The 21,015-nt window shown below is 41.4% G+C and overlaps 1 protein-coding gene across 1 annotated transcript in view; it reads left to right on the forward strand.

The window, feature by feature from the left end:
- The first annotated feature begins 2,457 nt into the window (after nt 1-2,457).
- LOC124615446 (cytochrome P450 6k1-like) overlaps nt 2,458-21,015 on the forward strand; it is a 30,918-nt gene continuing 12,360 nt past the window's right edge. The window contains exons 1-2 of the mRNA XM_047143338.1: nt 2,458-2,475; nt 9,693-10,592. Of these exons, the coding sequence (XP_046999294.1) occupies nt 9,701-10,592 (892 nt within the window). The 5' untranslated portion in view covers nt 2,458-2,475; nt 9,693-9,700. The remainder of the gene's footprint in view (nt 2,476-9,692; nt 10,593-21,015) is intronic.

Consider the following 21,015-nt stretch of genomic DNA (forward strand, 5'->3'; position numbering starts at 1 on the left):
CATGTTGAAAGTCTTAAGTCTGTAGCTAAACCGATAGTTAGTTTAAAATTGATGTGTACTGAACATTAGACCGGACAGGAGAACAAAGCGCCCTCCGCCCTACACCAGACAAAAAAAAGCGAATTAATCTTACACTGTCGCCCTCTTCTGATCTATGATGAAAGCTTCAGGTCTCTGCCTCATCGGGAAGTTCCGATCCCCCGGTTCCGACCAAGGTCTTCGTGAGGTTTCGCTTGGTTGTAAGGCGCGTGCCGGAACTGGTAAGCGCACTCCCATTTATTCTCAATTGGGATTCCCTATTTGTCGCACTATCAGCTTATTTGATGATAGCTGGCTGAATATAATGGCGATTCTTTAATATCGAACAGCCCACTCCACCTCTAGGACTGGAGAATGAGAAGAGTAAAAAAAAGAAAAAAAACTATTTTCAAAGGCCAGTCCGTGGTTCTGGCAAAGATTTTCGCTTCGTTTCCTCTACTTACCTGGCGAATGTCTGAAACACCCCTTTCCAGCATTTAACTTTTCTAACGAAGTTCTACAAAAGCCCACTCAGGTCTTATACACCACTGGCCATTAAAATTTCTACACCAGGAAAATGACGTGCTACAGACACGAAATTTAACGTACAGGAAGAAGATGCTGTGATATGCAAATGATTAGCTTTTCAGAGCATTCACACAACGATGGCGTCGGTGGCGACACCTACAACGTGCTGACCGATTTCTCATACACAAACAGCAGTTGACCGGCGTTGCCTGGTGAAACGTTGTTGTGATGCCTCATGTAAGGAGGGAAAATGCGTACCATCACGTTTCCGACTTTGATAAAGGTCGGATTGTAGCCTATCGCGATTGCGGTTTATCGTATCGCGACATTGCTGCTAGCGTTGGTCGAGATCTAATGACTGTTAGCAGAATATGGAATCGGTGGGTTCAGGATGGTAATACGGGACGCCGTGCTGGATCCGAATGGCCTCGTATCACTAGCAGTGATGACAGGCATCTTATCCGTATGGCTGTAACGGATCGTGCAGCCACGTCTCGATCCCTGAGTCAACAGATGGGGACGTTTGCAAGACAACAACCATCTGCACGAACAGTTCTTCTAGGCGCTCAGTCCGGAACCGCGCGACTGCTACGGTCGCAGGTTCGAATCCTGCCTCGGGCATGGATGTGTGTGATGTCCTTAGATTAGTTAGGTTTAAGTAGTTCTAAGTTCTAGGGGACTGACGACCACAGATGTTAAGTCCCATAGCGCTCAGAGCCATTTGAACCATTTGAACAGTTCGACGGCGTTTGCAGCAGCGTGGACTATCAGCTCGGAGACAATGGCTGCGGTTACCCTTGACGCTGCATCACAGACAGGATCGCCTGCGATGGTGTACTCAGCGACGAACCTGGTTACACGAATTGCCAAACAATATTTTTTCGGATGAATCCAGGCTCTGTTTACAGCATCATGATGGTCACATCCATGTTTGGCGACATCGCGGTGAACGCACATTGGAAGCGTGTATTCGTCATCGCCATATTGGCGTATCACCCGGCGTGATGGCGTTGGGTGCCGTTGGTTACACGTCTCGGGCACCTCTTGTTCGCACTGACGGAACTTTGAACAGTGGACGTTATATTTCGGATGTGTTACGACCCGTGGCTCTACCCTTCATTCGATCCCTGCGAGACCCTACATTTCAGCAGGTCCTGTATGGGTCTTTCTGGATACAGTAAATGTTCGACTGCTGCCCTGGCCAGTCACTACTCTTGATGAACTGTGGTATCGTGTTGAAGCTGCATGGGCAGCTGTACCTGTACACGCCATCCAAGCTCTGTTTGACTCAATGCCCAGGCGTATCAAGGCCGTTATTATGGCCAGAGATGGTTGTTCTGGGTACTGATTTCTCAGGATCTATGCACCCAAATTGCGTGAAAATGTAATCACATATCACTTCTACTATAATATATTTGTCCAATGAATACCCGTTTATCATCTGCATTTCTTCTTGGTGTAGCAATTTTAATGGCCAGTATTGTAATTAAGTCGCAGTCTCGTTTTGTGATGGAGAGATTAAGTAAAATCGAGCGAATTCATAGTAGCACACGAGATTCTTTTGTATTCTCGCTCTTCATCTACAAACACAACAGGAGAGGGTAAGGTGGTGCTAGTAAACCATGTACCCTCCCAATACACCGTACGGCGGCTTGAGGAGTTCAGATGTGGATGTGCGACTTCACACGAGGCACCCAAACGGACCACGCAAAGCAGTTCAGTAGCGGGTGTAACCGTGGCGAATCGCTGTCAGTCACCTGCGCAGAACTTGAACTGCGCCCAGATGTAAGGCTTTAAGTGCTGCTGAGGCGCGGGCGTCTCCACATCTCGTACTTAGTCACGTGCAGATACGAGACTCGCGAAAGATATATAAGCTGCGTGCAGAATCCATCGCACAGTGGTCCACAACAGCAGCTGCGTCGGCAACAGGCAAGTACTGGCCTATCCTGGCGTCATGGCATCTTTCGTTCTGCGGGCTACTCGTTTGCACTCTTGCCCGTTTTCTTTCGCTTGTACTAAACATACGTATGCATGTACTTCTATTACCATTACATCAAATTGGAATCGGAGCATTGCTTAAACAATTTAATCAAGCTGTCAGTTAGTGAATAAAATTCGAACCTACGGTGTTCCATCATACATACTTTAAAAATTTGTCATAAAATGTAGCGTTTCATCAGAATGGACTATGTAAATGGGATGAAAATATTTATCTTTGCTGTTAGTGAGAATTACCGCACTCATATTCAAGTGATGAAATACCAATACGCAGGAGGCAATTCAGTTCTGGTGGTATGGCGATATTTACGGCACATATTCTCGAAGTTATTTAATTTTTATTTTATTTAAAATTTCCAAGTGTGGGTCTAGTATAAAACCAGGTTTCTCTTCCGCATAACAAATGCTTTACGAACTGACAAGACAGGTAGTAACTGTCCTATCATGCGTTCCTGTGTTCATTATACAGCTACCTAGTGGCTATAACATTTTACTGGCACTGGGCACGGGATAATATTAATCGTAGTTACGTGGAACTCCGAATCTATTGCCCGCTCTCTTTGTTTTCGTTCGTAGCTTATGGGCACCGTTGTACTTCGGAATTAACTAGAGAAATATTGCTTCAGTGCTGGAACGTTACGTCTTCGTGGACGTCGACACTAGGCTTTGCCCAGGGCTTTCTGTTCACCGTCTAGTGTATGCAAACTCGCTTGTTGTTTTCTGAATGCGCTCAAATTTATTTGCTTACACTGCTGAAATGCATTTCATAAGTGGTTCCTAAAACAATAGCTCTGAGCACTATGGGATTTAACTACTGTGGTCATCAGTCCCCTAGAACTTAGAACTACTTAAACCTAACTAACCTAAGGACATCACACACATCCATGCCCGAGGCAGGATTCGAACCTGCGACCGTAGCAGTCGCGCGGTTCCGGACTGCGCGCCTAGAGTGTTTCCTATACTGCCCCACCTGCCAACTTTTTACTGCGAAGAATATCGGTTATTAACCGTGTGACAGTGTTTCCAAATGAACGGCTCCGCGTGTTAGTCACTAAAAGTTACTGATTTACGTTATTTTTTTAAGATTTATCTACTTATTCCAGTCCTGACAAAACTCTACCATCTGGTGAGCCAGATGTATGAGACAGGCGAAATACCCTCAGACTTCAAGAAGAATATAATAATTCCAATCCCAAAGAAAGCAGGTGTTGACAGATACGAAAATTACCGAACTATCAGTTTAATAAGTCACAGCTGCAAAATACTAACGTGAATTCTTTACAGACGAATGGAAAAACTAGTAGAAGCGACCTCGGGGAAGACCAGTTTGGATTCCGTAGAAATGTTGGTACAAGTGAGGCCATACTGACCCTACGACTTATCTTAGAAGAAAGATTAAGGAAAGGCAAGCCTATGTTTCTAGCATTTGTAGACTTAGAGAAAGCTTTACACAGTGTTGACGGGAATACTCTCTTTCAAATTCTGAAGGTGGCAAGAATAAAATACAGGGAGCGAAAGGCTATTTACAATTTGTAAAGAAACCAGATGGCAGTTATAAGAGTGGAATGAAAGGGGAGCAGTGGTTGGGAAGGGAGTGAGACAGGGTTGTAGCCTATCCTCGATGTTATTCAATCTGTATATTGAGCAAGCAGTAAAGGAAACAAAAGAAAACTTCGGAGTTGGTACTAAAATCCATGGAGAAGAAATGAAAACTTTGAGGTTCGCCGATGACATTGTAATTCTGTCAGAGACAGCAAAGGACTTGGAAGAGCAGTTGAAAGGAATGGACAGTGTCTTGAAAGGAGGTTATAAGATGAACATCAACAAAAGCAAAACGAAGACAATGGAATGTAGTCGAATTAAGTCGGGTGATGCTGAGGGGATTAGATTAGGAAATGAGACACTTAAAGTAGTAAAGGAGTTTTGCTATTTGGGGAGCAAAATAACTGATGATGGTCGAAGTAGAGAGGATATAAAATGTAGACTGGCAATGGCAAGGAAAGCGTTTCTGAAGAAGAGAAATTCGTTAACATCGAGTATAGATTTAAGTCGTTTCTGAAAGTATTTGTATGGTGTGTAGCCATGTATGGAAGTGAAACATGGACGATAACTAGTTTGGACAAGAAGAGAATAGAAGCATTCGAAATGTGATGCTACAGAAGAATGCTGAAGATTAGATGGGTAGATCACATAACTAATGAGGCAGTATTGAATAGAATTGGGGAGAAGAGGAGCTTGTGGCACAACTTGACTAGAAGAAGGGATCGGTCGGTAGGACATGTTCTGAGACATCAAGGGATCACAAATTTAGCATTGGAGGGCAGCGTGGAGTGTAAAAATCGTAGAGGGAGACCAAGAGATGAATACACTAAGCAGATTCAGAAGGATGTAGGTTGCAGTATGTGCTGGGAGATGAAGAAGCTTGCACAGGATAGAGTAGCATGGAGAGCTGCATCAAACCTGTCTCAGGACTGAAGACCACAACAACAACAACATTCCAGCTGCGCTAAAGATATGCGTCAATCACGTTCGCTATGCAATTGTTTACGTATTATTCTTCATCAGCTTCATAAAAATGTGAAATAATTATGCACTGTGCGGCGTATAGGGCCTATTCAGTCAAATGTTTTGGAAGTTGTGTGACATTTACGGTCGCAGAGTATTGATTCAGCAGGAATAAGCACCTAAATTGTTTATTTACTGCTAACAGACCTATAGCCAGCCGGAGAATATTGAGTGATGTGTGATTATGAGTATTCACATATATAATGTGATACCAATAAATCAGGCGGTTACACTTCCCGGGAAACGTCTTGGGTGGTTTGTGGTGGAGACATTAAACCAAGAGACGCAGTTCATATTGGCCAGTACCAAGTTCTGTAGATTACGTTCGTTATTCTTCAGTTTAATTAATAAATTGTAGTTAAATTCTCGCGGAAAATAATGTCGTTAATCGTTTGCTCGTGTCTGATTTGTAAAAACAGACTACAAACTTTTCAAAATTCAGCTCAGGTGTCATACGTAGCAGCAGTGGGTTAGAATGGTAATTCTTTCTTTACTTTGTTTCAACTGCCATAGAATTTCTCATACATCATGCTCCACTAAACTGATACTTATACGTCTTTGAAGTATATTTGTTGTAGAATAACTTTGTCACCACCCAGCCGGTTAAGCAAAAGGGGACGTCATAAAACTGCAATCCAGATTACTTATTCTTTTGTCTAACTAGACTAATATTTTTTACTATTTTTGACAGCTATAGCTTTTTCTATTACAGACCATTCTGTTTGTTTGATAATTAATTCTTGATTGTGAGTCACTGAGTGTATATGTTTAATTTCGTTGTTTAAATTTTAGTGGCGCAGTTTCACGCCAAAAAAAGACAGCCAAATTTTCTCCCAAGTTAATACTGTCCGCAAAAATTCAAACACACACACACACGCACGCACACGCACGCGCACGCGCGCGCGCGCGCGCACGCAAGCGCGCCCATAAGCAACGTCGTGATATTATTGTGTGGACAGTATCAAGTATTTTTTCAGTGAAACAAAATACGTCAGTGCGCATTTCGAGGGAGGTTTCGCCTTATGTTAACACTCAAGTGACTGAGAAAACTTATGTGGTGGTGTCATACTTCTCTGTGGCTCAAAAAACACTTGCACAAACTTGGCGCTTCATCCCGCACATTTGTTCCCGTGCAAGTCCAGGTCACCACAGCAGTACTTTCGCTGTTTCTCTTTATGACGAATGACATGAGCATGAGCCACAGTGCGTGTAGTAAGCAATCGGTAGGAACGTCACAAATGTGTTGTGATCCCTTCCACGAAGCTTCTGAATAGAAATTCATGTGAGGCAGAACAGCATTCACATTCAGGTATTTTACTTCCGCCTCGTTTGTTGGAATATTTTTACTGAAATGGAAGCAGTAGACTTTGTCCAGATGTAACCCTAGACTCGGAAAGTTGTACTCTTTTTTCTGTCACTGATTATCTTACTGATTAGTGGATTGTATACAGTTTTTTTACAAAAATATTTTTTTTGTATTTTTGTAGGGCTTCAAATCGCTTTTTTGACCCTTTTCTGTAATAAACATTATAAATGAAGCGTATAGGTCAAAATTATTTGGCCTACGAACTTTGACTAGCTGAAAACAGTCCGCATCCGTAGCGTAGCGGTAGCGTTACAACCTACCACACAGGGGGCCCGGGTTCGATTCCCGACAGGAGACTGAGTGTTGTGTGTACTTCATCATCATTGACTCGCAAGTCGCCGATGTGGCGTCAACTGAAGAGGACTTGCAATACGGTGGCCGAACTCCCCCGAATGGGGCCTCCCGGCCAACAATGCCATACGCTCAATTCATTGCATTTCAGCTGAAAACAGAACCATAAAGTAACACATATGTGTAAGAGCTTGTGCTTTCTCAAACAGAATTTAACTGAACGATTATTATGGAAAAACCTGTACACGTATATGCTGTTATTAGTTGTGACTCATAAAAGCATAGATGCAAGAGAAGAGACACACGACGTGAAAGAAATGCTGTTTCGGTACTGGGTATTTTTCATCAGTTTGGCGTCTTTCTTGCCAAAGAGACTTAACAGAAGAACCAGAGTAGATCCAATAAAGAGTGCCGCCTTTCGTCATGTAATCGATTAGCAAGCGTGAAGTCGTTTAGCAGATCCTCGACAATCTCCAGTTGCAGTCACTACAATAGACGCGTTCTGTATTACGGAGTAGGCTACGGTGGATATTCAGAGAGCGAACATTCGGAGAAGAGATGGACAACATACTACTTCCTCCCATATATGTCTGGAATAACGGCCAAGACGAAAAAAGTCAGTAAAATCAGAACTCACACAGAACTTTATCGACAGTCGTTCTTCCTAAGCACATCAGGCAAGGGGTAAAATAATAGAGGTACACTTCAACGCACATCATAAGGTGGCTTAAGGAGCGCAGATGTAGATGTAGATCTAGATGCAAACGTTCTGCACAGTCACGTGCAGCTTTCAATGGAGTTGGAGCAGTCCTCTTTGGCACTGACTCAGACATTGCCTCAGTCGCCACTAAAAAGCGTACACGAAGATCTGAGACTATTTCAAGTGTGATGTGAGGCGTAAACAGATAGTACGCTATAAAAGAGAATGCTACGGAATTGATGAGAAGATTAACGTACCAAGAGAAAATGAGTGTTACACTACTTTCTCGCTGTAAACTTGAATACGTAATGTAAACTTAATAATATACACAATAATAATAATAATAATAATAACAGCTTAACAGTCTTTAACAGAACAATGTACAATCTCTCTCTGAGCAGAAATAAAATGCAGGCATAGATGTACGGAAGTTAAGGAAATTAGTGAAACTACGTAAGTACCCTCATCACGAAGATCACAATACAGATGTGACTTTTCGTTCTTTCCAGATGAATCTGTTGCAAATACACTGCTCGGGTTTCCCGCCCGATCGCATTGAGTAAATCGCACAATATTTCGTCGATGCAACAGCTCGACATCTTCAGACGGTGGTAGTTGCAGCAACAACTACGACCTGAATATGTCGAGCTGTTGCATCAATGTAATGTTGTGCGTTTTACACAGTACGATCCGGCGGCAACCCCGAGCAGTGTATTTACGTCATAATGCAGTTATCCATTGTGCAGAACAGAGGTTTTTCTATGCTGTTTTAATGCAGATGCCAGCGGCATTTGCGAGAAAACTTGTAGCAAGTTTATGTGCGGAACTTGGAGAGTTTTCCACACGCAAAATTCTGATACGTTTTTGCTTTGCAAAAAGGTAGTGGCACCGCGGAAACAATTCTAATGTTGCGCTTCTTAATGGAAAATGTAATGAAGAAAAATAAAAGAACTTCTTTGCACTGTCGATCCAGAAAAGGTATCAGGCATTGTAATATCTTCTAAATTCTGAGAAGGACAGGGTGGAGTAACAGATCCATGGGAAAACGCTACGCTAAATAAAGAATATAAAAAGGAAGGTAATAAAGGAGGAATATTCTTATTTGAAGAAATAATTGAGACAGTAAAAGTAATATTTCAGACCAGGAATAACAGTGCTACGTAAAAAAATGGCAGTGCTTAAGTTCACAAATTACATAAACCTTGACTAATAAAAAAGGATGATTTAGAACGTTTTAACACAATGGGCTGCCTACGTGACAAAGAATAGCATAAAGGAGGTAAAAAAGTATCAGAAAAAGAATGTTGACTCGACAAATATAATAATAAGTGAATGCAAAACGGTAAAGTTAAAAGAAATATCCTGAATAGGAAATTTATTATGTAAGATAGCCGAAAAGAAAATCTCTCTGAAACAGAGTAGTGCTGGTACATGTGGCTCTCTTTAACAAGAGAATGCTGCTGATATGGAATTCCAACACTGCGTCGGCAGAAGAATTAGCAACATTTATTTAGTCTTACCATTTCATTAACTTGCTTAGACACATTAACGTGTAAGTTAATTGTGACTAGTTCGAACGGATTTGTTCATTTCCAAGTCATTACTCGAGAGTTTATACTGTGATTAACGAAATAATTTCATAAGATAATATTTATACATGTATATATATATGCGCGTATATAAATGTAGGAAACTAAGCTGTTCTAACGCTCATTGAATGACGGATTTTCGATACTACTTTTAGAAAAATTATGCCCATCAGACTGTGCAAGAAGAGATTGAGATCCACTGCATTATTTTCAGTTTTCACTGTCGCAAAGTGTGTATGTAAACGTATGTAAATTTAATAACAGGAATGCATTTTTACAAAAAGTCTCACAAAGATACATCATTATTGTATGTCATATATTAAAGAAATAGGTACCCAGAAACACTTCTGTATTTGAAAGCAACGTTGTGTCAAAATTTCTTTGCAATCGGTCTAGAACTTTTGGGGATACACTATTCTGGAATAACAAACATTTACATTTTTATTTATATAGATTCTGAATGTAAACCAATAAACTAATACAGTCACTGAAATACAGTTAACAGTCAGCTTTACTATTTTACATAGTTGTAGCGGTCAGTTGCTTGAGCAACACAGAAAGTCATGTAAATAGTAAATACTGTAATGCATATAATCCGATCATATTAATGATCTAATCCATTTTTTCTTCTCCATAGGAACCAAAATGGCTATCTTCTTCGATTCATGGGTGACTGAAATGTTGGCTGTACTGTCAACAGTTTTTGCGGTACTGTACGTTACCTTCAAAATCAATTACACCTACTGGAAAAAGAAGGGTCTGCCATACTTGGAGCCGTCTTTTCCACTAGGAAATGGCTGGAACACGACACTAATGAGGAAATGTCCTGGTGAAGATATGAAAGACGTTTATTTTGAAACAGAAGGGAAGGAAGTCGTGGGTATTTACTCATTAAACAACCCTCTTCTTGTTGTGAGGGATCCAGAGCTGATCAAAACGATCATAGTAAAGGATTTCAACTACTTTCCCGACCGGGGCATCTATGTAGACGAGGAAACAGATCACTTGACGGCGCACCTCTTCTTCCTCGGAGGAACCAAGTGGAAGGGTCTGCGCCAGAAGCTGACGCCCACGTTCACGTCGGGAAAAATGCGCGCCATGTTCGGCATAGTGCTCGAATGCGCGCGGGTTCTGGCTGACGTCACACCTGCGGGCAGTGTTGTGGAAGTCCGCGAGCTGATTGCCCGCTACTCCACCGACGTCATTGCTTCCTGCGCCTTCGGCATCGACGTTGACAGCCAGCACAACCCCGAGGCGGAGTTCCGCCAGTGGGGACGGCGCTTCTTCAAGCCATCTGTCCGTTCTTACCTGACTCAGGCTCTGGGATTCTCTAATCCCAAACTGCGCAACCTGCTGCCAATACCCTTCACACCAAAGGACATCACAGAGTACTTTACACGCGTCGTTGATGACACGGTCAAACATCGAGAGAAGACTGGCGTCATTAGGAAGGACTTCATGCAGTTGATGGTTCAGTTGAAGAATATTGGATATGTTGATGACAGCTTCTCAATCACTGGGCGGAAGAGTACTGAACGTAAGTCTCCTTTCTCAGCGTTTTCTTCTTCTCTTCTTCTTCCCAACAAGGATCAGGCCTTCGTAACCTATCCTGGTTTCACATAATTTATTCTTATCTTTCCTTGGGCTTCCCACGCTCCTTTCTCCGACTGGCTTATACCTACTTGCAATTTTTGGCAGTCTTCTTTCACTCATATGGTCCAGACAATCTTTCCACTTTTTATGAAGCTGTATTTTATCATTTAGGTTGCATATTTCCAACACTTCTCTGGTCTCTTTATTTATAAATCGGTCTTCTTTAGAACATCTTTTCACAGATCTAAGAAATTTTATTTCCGCCTCTTTTAACTGTCTGTCTCTCTCTCTCTCTCTCTCTCTCTCTCTCTCTCTCTCTCTCTCTCTGTGTGTGTGTGTGTGTGTGTGTGTGTGTGTGTGTGTGTGTGTGTGTGTCTTTCTCTCTATTATCCATGACTCATTCCATTAAGCAGCTTAGGGACAGCCATTACATTATAGAATTTGAGCTGGACGTCTTTACGGATTTTGTTCTTTAATGTTCTCCCTATAGTGCTGTATATCATTTGGAACTTATTTAATTTAGTATTTATGTTCGTATTGTCGTCAAATGATATATTTTAGCCACAGTAGCTAGGGTCTTGTTCAATTAGCTGGTTATTTATACTTTATTTGGGCTTTTAAGGGGTTTCTCACTATGAACGCCATCGTATTTATTTTGCTTGTGGAAGTATTCAGATTATATTGAGTTGAGCACAGGTGCAACTTATGTAACGTTCTTTGGAATCCACCTTCTCTTTTGTCTATAAGCAGCAGGTCGTCATCGGATAGCAGCATATTAACAAGTCTGGTTTCTCCTGGGTCAACACATTGTGATGGAACTGAAATTGCCACATACGAATGGTGCTATATAAATGTATATTAAACACCATATAACACTAATATTAAATTGGCAATACGAGGATAATGTTACTCCTTTGAAAGGAATTTGGTTTGACAGTGATTTTGTGAAATCTAAAGGTATTAGACAAATTTTGTTACATGAAAGACTAGCAGTAGCAGAACAAACGGCTTTCACACCAAAGTTCCATTAGTTATGAAGTAAACTCAAATTATTTAGAAGAAAATGCTCGTCACTCTAATTAGCCAAACTTGTGCCAAGTACTTGCACTGTTCATGAAGAAAATTAACTATAGGGATTGACTTTAGTTGATATTGAAATTAGGTATTGAAATGGGATATCAAACAGTAGCACAACTTAGCAAGCATTTTAACAGTGATTTGATATGAACTAGGCAGAAGTAACATGAAATCGTTTGGCAACAACTGGGTCTCAATAATACTTACCGTTTATACTTTAATGCATGTAAGTTACTGACCATTACATGCAATTGATTGTTGATGGTGGGGCACAACTAACTTCAACATGAGGAAACACTTTTAACTACAGATACGTGAAAATGTAAACACTGTTACAAAGCTGCACATTGATTTCCATGTGCTAGACTTTCCAATTTATTAGTCAGTAACTACCTTGAAAAATCAGAGTTTTATGCAAATAACTTTAATACTGTACTAAGAATGACATCTAAAGAAAATACTTTTGATCTTCCTTTGTAATTACATTTCGGTATAACTTTAACTATTGTTCCATAAAAATCACCTAGTGTACTTCCGAAAAAAGAATCACTGAATGTTAAAGAAATCTCCTGCTCAACAAAAGTTATCAAACGTTATTCATTAAAGCAATTACTTTTCAGTTAAGTTAAGTAGTATAGTTGGAAACATTTGCGGCACTTGGCAAAAGACCCTGTCTAGGTAAATGACTTAAGGTTAAAATATAGGTCTCAACACGAAGTTCGAACAAAACACTGTTACTATTTTAGTATGAAACTAAATAACTGATCAATTCAATTTTACAGCGTTCATTTTGAGACGAAGGTGATAGCTATGGCGATCTTCTGTGTCAACTAAAAAAGGCAGAAAAGTCGTCACACCTCCTTTTGTATAAAAAGCTCTGGAATTTCTCTTCTTAGTGCCGGATATTCGTAGTTCAGAGCTAAGCAATGCATGCCGTGAAAAATGAGCCAAAAGTCTTCCACATCCGGAGTAATATTCATTACTCTTATAGCTCCTCTTGCCTCATTCAGCACAAAAGTTGTAAACAGTTTGCAGGCTAACCACCAACCGACTTGCACCAGGAAGGAGCCTTGCGGAATCCACCTTTTCCGTTCCTGCCAAGCCAGTTTCTTTGTGGAGGGACTTATGTCCAGGTTTTACATGATTACAAAGAAACTTTCCTTATGCACGAACCAGTTCTACAAGAATAATTTTAATATTTCAGAACTTTTGCAGAGCATTGCTTCCGAAATTACATATATGCATTATCTATAGTCACAAAAATTATTAACAAGACAGTTTCATAGATGTTTCATCAAAGAATATGGTGCTACAGAGATTAAATTAAACACGAGCAGACAAAGATATTATATAAGATAAGTAAAGTGAAATTGATAATAGTGTTACAAAGATCAGAGAAAGGGCATAGTTAAATCTTACTGTTCAATTTATAATTAATATCTGATGCTCTCTTCCTTCCTGCAGCACTATCTGTATGTTCAAATACAGGCTCTTCATTGCTGATGTAAAATGTTTACAGTGCCCATGTCTTTGGAAAATTTTCCATAGTATATTCCTGTCTACCCTGTCAAACACCTTTCTAAAATCGATGATTGTGATGTGTATATCAGAAGCTTATATTCTCTACACTTCTGCATTATTGTCTTTGTTGTGTGTACATTATTTAAGCAAGATCTTTCTGTCCTCAACCCACACTGAACTTCCGATAACTTGGCCTCTGCTATGGGTTGCAAATGAGCATTAAGTATCTTAGCGTATATTTTGTATCCTGTGTTCACGACAGTTATTTTCCTCCATTACTTTTGTGCTGGATGTAAGTCCTGTCTTGAAGACTGATTCTAGATTTGTTCCCCTCCACTGCTCTAGTATCCTGTTTCCAAGCCAGCACGTATTTGTCAAGTGCATAAATCGATATTGCAGTAGTATTTCTGGAATTGGATCAAGCTGTTTGTTTCCATCATCTCCTCTTCTTCCATCAACTGATTATCATCGCACTAAAGATTTTTATGATTTTCCACCGAACCCTGACTTTCTGCTATAATTGTCTTCACAGTATCTCTCACCATCTTAGTCAGGTTACTCAACAACAATTTATAACAAAAGTGTGTACACCCAAGCACATCATTCTCTGTTTGGGTGACAAACCTATTCCAGCAATCCTTATTACTGCTTTTGGTTTCTGTCGTCGTTATTTTTATTTTTCTCTTGATTCTTGTGAGTCATTTTATATTAAATTCAAAAAGCATTTTGTTTTTCTCTAAATGTCTCTTTCTGTATTCCATATCGTTCTTATAAATTATTGTCTGATGTTGTTCCATGCTATGCCTGTGTCTTCTGTTGCTGGTATTTCTAACATGTACCTAGTCAGCCGTCTTTGATAAAGATCTCTTATTCTAAAATCCTGTCTCCTTTATACTGCTTCCCTTCCACTTTGGCCACAGAATCATTTTACTAACGAGTAGAAAATGATCTTTAAATTGTCACTTCCCCTGTAGACTCATGCACCCTGTACCATTTCCTTCATTTTTTCACTGACTAATACATAGTTTATTAGTGATCTCAGTTATATGGAACTCCAAATATATTCGTGTCTTTCTTTTTTGGAAAAATTTGTTTGTAATTTTTAGTTTGTTGTAGCTACTGAATGCTCTAAATTTTACTCCATTTTTGTTAAGGTGTGCTTCTCCATGTTTTCCTACCACATTTTCTGTTTCCATATTCCCCACTCTTGCGTTTAAATCTCTTGTCAGAGTTATATAATCTTCTTCTTTTCTTCTATTTCCTCCTGCAGTGTACGACAGAACTACTCTGTATAGTCTACCCTTCATTCACATGGTGCGTATAGTCCAGCAGGGTGAGATAACCTCTTTCAGTCTTAATGTGGAGCAATAATTATTTTCTCATGTACGTATCTCAAGGATGTGAGGGTCTTTTACCACTTTTTGTCTTTTAATAGTTCAATTCCAGCACTTACCCTGTTTTGGTGTTCTATGCCACTACACATCAGTATGTACTCAAGCCACCTTCGGTGCCCTTTACATTTTTTCTTAGTTCCACTAATCATTGCCATATTTACGTTTCTTTGTTTTTACTTTCTTTATAACTCAAGCTCCTTCACGTTGAGACTTCTTACATTCTATGCAGCAGTCGTCAATATATCGGCTCTGCCAAATCGTTTGCCTTTTTCCTAGCCTTGGTTGCGTCTATTGGATCTGTCTGGCTTTTTTCTATGAAACTTACGAGTGTTAGGTACCACCCCAAAGCAGGACCCGAAACCTGGAGGATCAGAGGTGTTTATTTTAGGGTCTCATCCCTAGGCAGGTTGCCTTCATGTGGCTTGTAAGGCCTGTTTACGCATGCAGTAAGCCTTCTGATTCAGCCTTTAGGTGCCACCATTGTCCATAATCTGGCTCCTCTGAAACCACATTAGCTCCTTATCCCGGTACCTTCAGAAATCTTACATTTACCAGTGTCAGCTTAAAACATTTTTGTGTCAATATACCGTACTGTTGCTCTGCTTTCATTCATAATATAGACAACAAAGATCTCATTCAATGACATGAGATTTAATGTTGTAGATTACTAAGACATCATTGGTTACTGCAGTTTTATTCTAAGTCCTTAATGGTCAGCCCTACTACTTTAGACATTGTCAAACAAATTATTCATGTATCACTCTCGCAGTCGTAGTAACAATTTTGGTGAATATTTTTATCTAGAATGTACTCGCACAACGGCACTTCACTCTTTAAGAATGATATTAATACCAATAAATTGCTTTCATGTTATCAGCTCCATCGTCTCTAGAGGTGTCACTAGGAATATGTAGTAGGACAAAAAAATCCGCTTTCTTAATCTCCTAACAGAATCTTTCTTCATTGATAGCAACTGTGTGAGCAGTCTCTCATCATGCCGCAATTCATTCAAGTGATCAATAACTGGCGTCTTAATTCCCTAAAGATGTTGTGCTTGGAAAAATATTTATCAATACACCACTTTAGTTGTTTTGGTTTCGCCATCTACAGTGTCTCTTGCTCTCTTTCCATGCCATATTGTGGGGAGGTTTTGAGATACAACGCAGGATATTGGCACTATGATAAGGAAATTAGTGCTACGAACTCCCTTCGCCTTGTTCTGAATGAACAGTAATAGATATTTCTGCCATACTAGCACTCATCCAGTTGTATCCATGTTAAAAGACAACATGTGCCTGCATACCTTGAAGATTTAGGTAGGTAGTTGGTGTCTAATGCACTATACAATGATATTTTTAAAAAGTGATCCAAACACTGAATGCATATAGAGATCAGAAGTCGTGGAATAATGCCGTGGCTCATATAGCAATCATTTAAATTCCTTTTTGTGTCCCAAGGCGCGGATTACGCCCAGGTAATAGACGACATTTCCGTGGCCTTTGCATCAAACGCCTTAAGTAAAATTATGTTAGTGAATATGACAGTAATGAGAGCATGAGGCACACACTTTTGTGTTTTTGTTACTAATTACGGTGAGAATGGAAGCAGTGAACCCAGCATGTTCAGTAATTTGTACAATCACCCGATCTTAAACTGACCCTTGACATGTTTACCAGTTATTCTTAGCCACCTTTCAGCTCACTTACACAAAGATTCGCGAATTTGTGAGAATACATCTGATTGCCATCAGATTTTGCCCCATGCATAGCAGACAAGGTCTTCTAAGCTGTGTTCATTGCTGATTGGCGCGCGTTACACCAGATCGTATGGCCGGCTGACTACATCCGGTGTTATTCGAATGGCGCAAATCTTCCTGTTTGACGTCCCTTCAGGGACTTGCGCTTCGGTGAAGATGAAATGAAATTATTAATATCAGTGATTAAAGTCAGGTGAGTGGGAAGGCCTTGTTACTGAAACTCCGCAAAATAAATATTTCTTTAACATACTGTCCTACGAGATCAAGAAAAATTGGGTGGCTTCCATACGGTCTTCTACAAGGGTAACGTTCTCCAATAGCATGAGTAAATTTGCAAACACCACTTGTTAATTACTCTGGTGAAATGTGTGGCCTCGTGATTCTAGTCACTCATTCTACACACTGAAACAATTACACTAAATCGAAACAGATTATTTGATTCCGTGATCGATCGAGTATTTCACCTTGACCATAAGTCGTTGGATAAGCAGCTGCAGCAGCAAGTCGTATACTCCTAGCTCACTCATTTGCTACATAGTTTAATTCTTAATTTCTTTGCGTGTTTTTGGTACTTGCATTGTTTAATTCATAAATTTCGGTCGTATTATAGTATTTGAGAGTTGTAGCATCGCGTTTTAGTACCTGAATAGTGTAAATTCGCGTAGTCGTTTGTCTACTGTTTTTGTTTTGAACGGCCAGTGTCGGTTGGTCGCAGTCAGTGTGCTCCCTGCCGCCGTTGGATAAGCAGCTGAGCAGCAAGTCGTATACTCCTAGCTCACTCATTTGTTACATAGTTTAATTCTTAATTTCTTTGCGTGTTTTTGGTACTTGCATTGTTTAATTCATAAATTTCGGGCGTATTATAGTATTTGAGAGTTGTAGCATCGCGTTTTAGTACCTGAATAGTGTAAATTAGCGTAGTCGTTTGTCTACTGTTTTTGTTTTGAACGGCCAGTGTCGGTTGGTCGCAGTCAGTGTGCTCCCTGCCGCCGTTGGATAAGCAGCTGAGCAGCAAGTCGTATACTCCTAGCTCACTCATTTGTTACATAGTTTAATTCTCAATTTCTTTGCGTGTTTTTGGTACTTGCATTGTTTAATTCATAAATTTCGGGCGTATTATAGTATTTGAGAGTTGTAGCATCGCGTTTTAGTACCTGAATAGTGTAAATTCGCGTAGTCGTTTGTCTACTGTTTTTGTTTTGAACGGCCAGCGTCGGTTGGTCGCAGTCAGTGTGCTCCCTGCCGCCGTTGGATAAGCAGCTGCAGCAGCAAGTCGTATACTCCAAGCTCACTCATTTGCTACATAGTTTAATTCTTAATTTCTTTGCGTGTTTTTGGTACTTGCATTGTTTAATTCATAAATTTCGGGCGTATTATAGTATTTGAGAGTGTAGCATCGTGTTTTAGTACCTGAATAGTGTAATTTCGCTTAGTCTCCTTACGCCACCGAGCAGTGTCAGCAGTGCGCAAGTAGCAGCATTACTGCATTTACTAGGCAATCTTGTATTTTAATAACCGTTTAAATTTTGTCGATTTGTTTGCGCTCTCTGTAGATTAGTTCAGACGTTCTTTGCAAAACAGTTTTTAGCATGGATAGGGACTGCAACTGCTGTGTTCGGATGCAGGCTGAGTTGGCATCCCTTCGCTCCCAGCTTCAGGCAGTGTTGGCTTCGGTCACACAGCTTGAGGCTGTTGCCAATGGGCATCACTGTGGGGGTCCGGATGGGGGTTTGTCGGGGACGGCCAGCTCGTCCCACGCATCCCCTGATCGGACTAAGACTGTGGTTGCCCGGGATACTGCCCGCATTGAGGCTGATCCCTCACCTGTGGTAGAGTGGGAGGTCGTTTCAAGGTGTGGCAGGGGGCGAAAGACATTCCAGAGGGCTGAACGGAAAGCCTCTCCAGTTTGTCTGACGAACCGGTTTCAGGCTCTGTCTCAGGCTGATACTGATCTTCGGCCTGACATGGCTGCTTGTCCTGTTCCAGAGGTTGCCCCTCAGTCTGCAAGATCCGGGCAGTCGCAGAGGGTGGGCTTACTGGTAGTTGGGAGCTCCAACGTCAGGCGCGTAATGGGGCCCCTTAGGGAAATGGCAGCAAGAGAGGGGAAGAAAACCAATGTGCACTCCGTGTGCATACCGGGGGGAGTCATTCCAGATGTGGAAAGGGTCCTTCCGGATGCCATGGAGGGTACAGGGTGCACCCATCTGCAGGTGGTCGCTCATGTCGGCACCAATGATGTGTGTCGCTATGGATTGGAGGAAATCCTCTCTGGCTTCCGGCGGCTATCTGATTTGGTGAAGACTGCCAGTCTCGCTAGCGGGATGAAAGCAGAGCTCACCATCTGCAGCATCGTCGACAGGACTGACTGCGGACCTTTGGTACAGAGCCGAGTGGAGGGTCTGAATCAGAGGCTGAGACGGTTCTGCGACCGTGTGGGCTGCAGATTCCTCGACTTGCGCCATAGGGTGGTGGGGTTTCGGGTTCCGCTGGATAGGTCAGGAGTCCACTACACGCAACAAGCGGCTACACGGGTAGCAGGGGTTGTGTGGCGTGGGCTGGGCGGTTTTTTAGGTTAGATGGCCTTGGGCAAGTACAGAAAGGGCAACAGCCTCAACGGGTGCGGGGCAAAGTCAGGACATGCGGGGACCAAGCAGCAATCGGTATTGTAATTGTCAACTGTCGAAGCTGCGTTGGTAAAGTACCGGAACTTCAAGCGCTGATAGAAAGCACCGAAGCTGAAATCGTTATAGGTACAGAAAGCTGGCTTAAGCCAGAGATAAATTCTGCCGAAATTTTTACAAAGGTACAGACGGTGTTTAGAAAAGATAGATTGCATGCAACCGGTGGTGGAGTGTTCGTCGCTGTTAGTAGTAGTTTATCCTGTAGTGAAGTAGAAGTGGATAGTTCCTGTGAATTATTATGGGTGGAGGTTACACTAAACAACCGAACTAGGTTAATAATTGGCTCCTTTTACCGACCTCCCGACTCAGCAGCATTAGTGGCAGAACAACTGAGAGAAAATTTGGAATACATTTCACATAAATTTTCTCAGTATGTTATAGTCTTAGGTGGAGATTTCAATTTACCAGATATAGACTGGGACACTCAGATGTTTAGGACGGGTGGTAGGGACAGAGCATCGAGTGACATTATACTGAGTGCACTATCCGAAAACTACCTCGAGCAATTAAACAGAGAACCGACTCGTGGAGATAACATCTTGGACCTACTGATAACAAACAGACCCGAACTTTTCGACTCTGTATGTACAGAACAGGGAATCAGTGATCATAAGGCCGTTGCAGCATCCCTGAATATGGAAGTTAATAGGAATATAAAAAAAGGGAGGAAGGTTTATCTGTTTAGCAAGAGTAATAGAAGGCAGATTTCAGACTACCTAACAGATCAAAACGAAAATTTCTGTTCCGACACTGACAATGTTGAGTGTTCATGGAAAAAGTTCAAGGCAATCGTAAAATGCGTTTTAGACAGGTACGTGCCGAGTAAAACCGTGAGGGATGGGAAAAACCCATCGTGGTACAACAACAAAGGTAGGAAACTACTGCGAAAGCAAAGAGAGCTCCACTCCAAGTTTAAACGCAGCCAAAACCTCTCAGACAAACAGAAGCTAAACGATGTCAAAGTTAGCGTAAGGAGCGCTATGCGTGAAGCGTTCATTGAATTCGAAAGTAAAATTCTATGTAGCGACTTGACAGAAAATCCTAGGAAGTTCTGGTCTTACGTTAAATCAGTAAGTGGCTCGAAACAGCATATCCAGACACTACGGGATGATGATGGCATTGAAACAGAGGATGACACGCGTAAAGCTGAAATACTAAACACCTTTTTCCAAAGCTGTTTCACAGAGGAAGACCGCACTGCAGTTCCTTCTCTAAATCCTCGCACAAACGAAAAAATGGCTGACATCGAAATAAGTGTCCAAGGAATAGAAAAGCAACTGGAATCACTCAATAGAGGAAAGTCCACTGGACCTGACGGGATACCAATTCGATTCTACACAGAGTACGCGAAAGAACTTGCCCCCCTTCTAACAGCCGTGTACCGCAAGTCTCTAGAGGAACGGAGGGTTCCAAATGATTGGAAAAGAGCACAGATAGTCCCAGTCTTCAAGAAGGGTCGTCGAGCAGATGCGCAAAACTATAGACCTATATCTCTTACGTCAATCTCTTGTAGAATTTTAGAACATGTTTTTTGCTCGCGTATCATGTCATTTCTGGAAACCCAGAATCTACTATGTAGGAATCAACATGGATTCCGGAAACAGCGATCGTGTGAGACCCAACTCGCCTTATTTGTTCATGAGACCCAGAAAATATTAGATACAGGCTCCCAGGTAGATGCTATTTTTCTTGACTTCCGGAAGGCGTTCGATACAGTTCCGCACTGTCGCCTGATAAACAAAGTAAGAGCCTACGGAATATCAGACCAGCTGTGTGGCTGGATTGAAGAGTTTTTAGCAAACAGAACACAGCATGTTGTTATCAATGGAGAGACGTCTACAGACGTTAAAGTAACCTCTGGCGTGCCACAGGGGAGTGTTATGGGACCATTGCTTTTCACAATATATATAAATGACTTAGTAGATAGTGTCGGAAGTT

Source organism: Schistocerca americana, chromosome 5, assembly GCF_021461395.2.
Source record: "Schistocerca americana isolate TAMUIC-IGC-003095 chromosome 5, iqSchAmer2.1, whole genome shotgun sequence".
NCBI lineage: Eukaryota > Metazoa > Arthropoda > Insecta > Orthoptera > Acrididae > Schistocerca > Schistocerca americana.